We start from the raw sequence: 271 nt of genomic DNA, 5'->3' as shown, positions 1-271 counted from the left end.
ACGAATTACATGGCAAGTCATCGTATATAAACAACACATGCGACTAACCGTCAAATTCTGAGAAACATCGACCCAGGTGCTGGCTCTGGCGCCGCGCCATTCCGCGCCGAAGGACTTCTGCTTCGTCCAGAGCGGGAGGCTGTTGAGTCCCCCTTGCTCTAAGTACATCTGAGGGCCATGGGATGATAGTTGAAAATGGAACAACGAAGGTGAATGAAACTGCTCAATTTTCCTGAATAGTCCTATTAATAAATACATATTAATAAACATG

General features: G+C 45.8%; 1 protein-coding gene across 1 annotated transcript in view; it reads right to left on the bottom strand.

Moving 5' to 3' along the window:
* LOC119592709 (MAM and LDL-receptor class A domain-containing protein 2-like) overlaps positions 1-271 on the bottom strand; it is a gene marked incomplete at its 5' end in the record, with an annotated part of 12,914 nt that overhangs the window by 9,375 nt on the left and 3,268 nt on the right. Inside the window, 1 exon segment of the mRNA XM_037941643.1 lies at positions 49-168. Coding sequence (XP_037797571.1) covers positions 49-168 — 120 coding nt within the window.

The sequence above is a fragment of the Penaeus monodon genome, chromosome 30, assembly GCF_015228065.2.
Source record: "Penaeus monodon isolate SGIC_2016 chromosome 30, NSTDA_Pmon_1, whole genome shotgun sequence".
Taxonomy (NCBI): Eukaryota; Metazoa; Arthropoda; class Malacostraca; order Decapoda; family Penaeidae; genus Penaeus; species Penaeus monodon.
This window is presented reverse-complemented; position numbering and strand designations above follow the sequence as displayed.